This window comes from Myotis davidii, unplaced genomic scaffold, assembly GCF_000327345.1.
Source record: "Myotis davidii unplaced genomic scaffold, ASM32734v1 scaffold699, whole genome shotgun sequence".
Classification (NCBI taxonomy): Eukaryota; Metazoa; Chordata; class Mammalia; order Chiroptera; family Vespertilionidae; genus Myotis; species Myotis davidii.
The window spans coordinates 3,404,483-3,409,421 of record NW_006291007.1 but is presented as its reverse complement, the minus strand read 5'-3'; the positions used below and the strand labels follow the sequence as shown (position 1 = coordinate 3,409,421).

Here is a 4,939-nt window from a genome sequence, read left to right as displayed (position 1 = left end):
GGGGGACCCACTGAGAGCAGAAATGAATCAGGTCCCCCATCCTCATCCAAGTGAGTCCAGACCCACCCTGATCCCAGACACCAGCAAATCTCCAAACACACTGATAAACCACAATCACACTGTGCATAGGTGCCCACCACGAGTTTTCTTTCCTCTTTATTTGAAGGGCACTGGGAAAGGGGGGCGTCCAGCTGCAAAAGGTGCTAGCAGGTGGTGGACACCAGCAGGTGTCAGTCAGGGGAAGGGTTGGTACAGGGTGCAAGGAAAGGATGGACTTGAATGGAGGGTGGGGATGGGGTCAAAAGGTACATGAGGGGTGGGCCCGGGTGGGAGTTGGGAAGGCCCAGGATGCTCCCTTTCTGCTCAGGGGACTGAACATGGGCTTCAGCCTGCACTGACCCCCCATCTCCCTCTCCTCAGATGGTAGGATTTGGGCAGATGGAGCCCCAGGTGCTGCCCAGACAGAGGAAGCTATGCCCAGCCAGCGGCCTTCTCCACTCCAGGATGGCTGCAGCCAGAAGCAGGGCAGACAAGGGCCTGGTTTCTCCAGGGAAGCCCCAGATCCGGGAAGGGCCGGGAGGGCGGGGGCTGGGGCAGGGACAGGAAAGGCGGAGGTGAAGAGCAGGTGCGGACAGCAGTGTGCTCCAGCCCGAGGTCCCGGGGCGGGAATCCCGCCTATGGCTGCACCAGGGTCAGCTGGATATCGCCTCCCACCTCCAGGTTGTTGATGGCGGGCAGGTTCGTCAGGCGGTGGTAGTAGTCAAACAGGTGCTGACCGTCTACAGACACCTTGAGGCAGTGACCTTCACACATGATCCACACCTGGACAGACGGGCCGTGTCATTTGCACGCCACTTGGGAAGTCCTCCGACCTGAATGCAGGCTGGTGTCCACCACCTCCTCCTTGCCTCCCCCAAGCATTCATTAAGCCCGCCCCGGGCCCGCATTGCCCTCACCCTGAAGGATTCGCTCTTCATCAGCGTGTGCTTCTTCCTGTCCTTCTCCATATTCTGTCCCCCGGGCAGAGAGTGCCCTTCCCCCAGGCTCTGCAGTCCCCACACCTTGCCCACAGGGATAGCTGCTGAGCTCCCTTCGGGATTCACCCCTTCTGGCACGCCTTCCCTGCCTTTGGCGACCTCCCGCCCCTTCCTAGTCAAGTCAGGTGCCCCCTCAGGTCATGTCTCCCTCTCCTGTCCTCACTCTCCAACTGGGCCTTAAGCCTCTAGATCAGTGGTTCTCAACCTTCCTAATGCTGCGACCCTTTAATACAGTTCCTCATGTTGTGGTGACCCCCAACCATAAAATTATGTTCGCTCCTACTTCATAACTGTAATGTTGCGACTGTTATGAATTGTAATGTAAATATCTGGTATGCAGGATGTATTTTCATTGTTACAAATTGAACATAATGAAAGCATCATGATTAATCACAAAAACAACATGTAATTATATATGTGTTTTCCGATGGTCTTAGGCGATCCCTGTGAAGGGGTCACGACCCACAGGTTGAGAACCGCTGCTCTAGGGGCAGGAATTCAGGCTTGTGCCCCCCCTGTTCCCAGTACTCGACACACCAGAGTGCTCTCCGCCTACACTTCTGCAGCGGCCACCTCCTAACATTCTCTCACAAGGCAGCCAGAGCACCCCTGTAAGATGTCCTCTTCCCCATCACCATGCCTAACACTCGCAGCACACTTCACACAATGTCATTTCACTCACTTCTCTATGAGATCAATATTGCCATTAGCCCCATTTCTGAGATAAGGAAACTGAGGCCCAGAGCCCTGGAGTCACTTGCTCAAAAGTCACACAGCTGCCTATACGCCAAAGTAAGTTGCTCTCTGGCTCCAAACACAACAACGCACTGTATCGAAACCCAAGCTCCTCCCCATGGCCCTCAAGGCCCTACATCGGTCATTTTCAACCCCGGGTGAGGGGTGTTGGGCCTGTTTTAAAATACAGATGCCCAGGCTCACCCTCTCGCTGGCCTGGGCAGGGCCAGGCACTGATTTTTACTTTTTAAGCTCTCCAGGTGATGTGTAACCGGGGTTGAGAATGCCTGCTCTGTGATCCTGGCCTCCAGCCTCCCCACCCTCTCGGTTCCGGGACAGGCCACGCCCAGGACTCTCCCTTTTGCGATAACACTGCTCCCTCTGCAACCTGCTGGGCACCCCAGATCTTTGTGGGGTGAAGTCCTTCTATCACTGAGGTCTCCAGTGCACGGTGGCCTCTGAGAGCTGTCCCCGTCTACGGCAGCGGGGTCCCTGGCCAGGCCTCACTGTACCCCTTTATTCTCTGTGGCTTGGGCACAGCACCTGCTGTGATCTGCAATGACCCGCCCCCACCAAACCTGTAAACTTCCAGGCAGGACCTGGTCTGTCTGCTTCACTGCTACCCTCCAACACCTGGCTCCTTCCTGCCCCAAGTGGGCCTGGATGACAGAGCTGACAAATAGCTGAATGACTGAGTGAGTGAGCGAGTGAATAAATGAATGACCTCACCCTTGGGTTCCATCTGGCACTTATTGGCTATGTGACCCCAGGCAAGGAACCTACGCGCGAGAGCTTTTCCCTCTGTCAACAGCAGATTCAGCCCCCTATCTTATATGGGGCAGCAATAGTAAAACCATAATAACAACCATTTGTGGGGCCCAACCCTCACCCAAGAGGCCCTCTTCTTCAAGGGGCCCCCAGATACCCTCCATTGCCACCCCCTCCTTCATTTGCCCCTTCGGAGCCCCCTGGAGACCCAGGCTGGGCACCTTACCAAGAAGCCCTGGCCTCGGGTGAAGGGCATACTCCGATTCAGGCTGCGCTCCTCAGGCCCCCAAGAGTTACTGATCTGCGTATTGCGGACCACAGCGTTCTCATCGAAACGGGGGTTCAGGTGGAAGGCGATGTCATTCCCGGAGCGCAGGTTGATGTGGAACCTGCGGGTGGGCAGCTCACATGGATCTCTGCCCACCGAGCGCTGGGCCCCGGCCCCTCCCAGCCTGCCCAGAGCTGGGGGTGGGGTGGAGGGAGAGGGCCAGAATGACCTTGGGGTATCTCTCCGCCCCGAAAGCCCAGGCTTACCTCTGAGCGTAGGGTGGGACGATGCCCGTAATGGTGATGCTCTTGGAGGGGTACAGCCCCCCGGGGATGCTGGTGAAGAATGGTATTGGCTGTTGGGAGGAGAGGGGCAGGTCAGCCAGCGGCAGCCAGAGAGGCGACCGCTGTCGGGGGAGCTCTCTGCCAATGTCCATGAATTTGGACCGTCACCCGAGTTTGACAACTGTGTCTGTGCATCATATATTTTCAAGAAAGAATCGTGATAGCCCTAGCTGGTTTGGCTCAGTGGATAGCGCCTCGGCCTGCGGACTGAAGGGTCCCGGATCCGATTCTGGTCAAGGGCACATGCCCGGGTTGCAGGCTCGATCCCCAATAGAGGGCATGCAGGAGGCAGCCGATCAATGATTCTCTCTCACCATGGATGTTTCTACCTCTCTCTCTCTCCCTTCCTCTCTCTGAAATCAATAAAAATATATTTTAAAAAATAAATAAATTTAACAACACCAACAAAAAGAATTGTGATAGCTTTACTTGGTTAGCAAATAAGGAAAACTTTCCAGTGTTCCTCAAATTTATGAGCTTAAACTGCCACGAAAAGTCCTAGCCGGTTTGGCTCAGTGGATAGAGCATTGGTCTGCGGACTGAAGGGCCCCAGGTTTGATTCCGGTCAGGGGCATGTACCTTGGTTGCAGGCTCTTCCCCAGCTTGGGCCCTGGTCAGGGCACGTGCAGGAGGCAACAAACTGATGTTTCTCTCATATCGATGTTTCTCTCTGTCTTTCCCTCTCTCTTCCACTCTCTAAAAATCAGTGGAAAAATATCCTCGGGTGAGAGTTAAAAATAAGTAAATAAACTGCCACGAAAAGAACTTTGCTGGACACAAAAGGATACTTGGGCTGAGAAGAGAAGGCCATATAATATGCTTGCGATGAAGGGGCCCTTTTGAAGGTGAAAGCTCCTTTCAACCGTCTTCTAATTTCCCGGGATGTTTGAAGAACGTCAGCTCAGCGAAGGGCTGCTTTTCACTTTGTGGGCTGCCCCTCACCTCCCCCGCGGCCCTGCACAAACGGAACCGCGCCCTCCCTGAGAAGTCACTTACGTAGCTGGGGCTGGGGTAAGCCGGGGGAATTGCAGGATTCTGTTGAAAAGAGACCAGGAATTCAGTGTGGGATGCTGCCCACTCCCGGGCCCCCACGCACTCTAGAGGGGATGCTCCAATGTGAGGCTTCCGCCCCTGGATTCTCCCACTCGCTTTCCCTCTCCTGTCAGCCTTGGTCCAACTTCCTGCCATCGTCCCAGACCCCATCATGGCCACCTGCCCTCAGCCCCTCCACAGGCAGCTCCACGAACTCCAGGGCTCCCGGCTGACTTGTACCAGCAGGAGGGAGTGGGGCTGTGCTCTGACTGGAGCTGGCAGACTTACAGGGAACATCTGTCCAGGGGTGCTCTGCACTGTGTGGATGACTGTTTGCGCCTGGAAGAAAGAAATGGGGGTTTTAACCTGCTCTCACCAGCGTGAACACCGCCATCTGCCACCAGAGGGCACCACTTAACACACACCCTCCAGCAGCTGCCAGTGGGCAACCCTCTCAGTAGCCCAGACCAGACTCTGAAAATTGCAGGGTAGAGGCATTTCTCCTCTTCAGGGGTAAGGTAGGGGCAAAAGTTCCCTCTGGAGAGGAATGTGGCTTCATTTGTGGCCTTTGGCCCATCTTCCTTCTCAGGGGAATTTCTGTAGCATAGTTTCACTTTGCAGGAGGAAGTAAACTGCAGGCAGTTGTGTCCACAGAATGGCAGGGGCTTGGACAATTCAGCTTGTTTCCGAATCCATCAGCCCAGCCAACCACCCCTACTCCCCCAAACCCTCCACCCCCCACACCATCAGGAGGG

At 55.4% G+C, this 4,939-nt stretch overlaps 1 protein-coding gene across 1 annotated transcript in view; it reads right to left on the bottom strand.

The window, feature by feature from the left end:
* Positions 1–129: 129 nt before the first annotated feature.
* The window catches only part of LGALS9 (lectin, galactoside-binding, soluble, 9), a 16,035-nt gene continuing 11,225 nt past the window's right edge, over positions 130–4,939 (bottom strand). The window contains exons 7-11 of the mRNA XM_006764053.2: positions 4,473–4,523; positions 4,149–4,187; positions 3,075–3,163; positions 2,767–2,929; positions 130–822 (exon numbers count right to left, since the gene is read on the bottom strand). Of these exons, the coding sequence (XP_006764116.1) occupies positions 676–822; positions 2,767–2,929; positions 3,075–3,163; positions 4,149–4,187; positions 4,473–4,523 (489 nt within the window). The 3' untranslated portion in view covers positions 130–675. The remainder of the gene's footprint in view (positions 823–2,766; positions 2,930–3,074; positions 3,164–4,148; positions 4,188–4,472; positions 4,524–4,939) is intronic.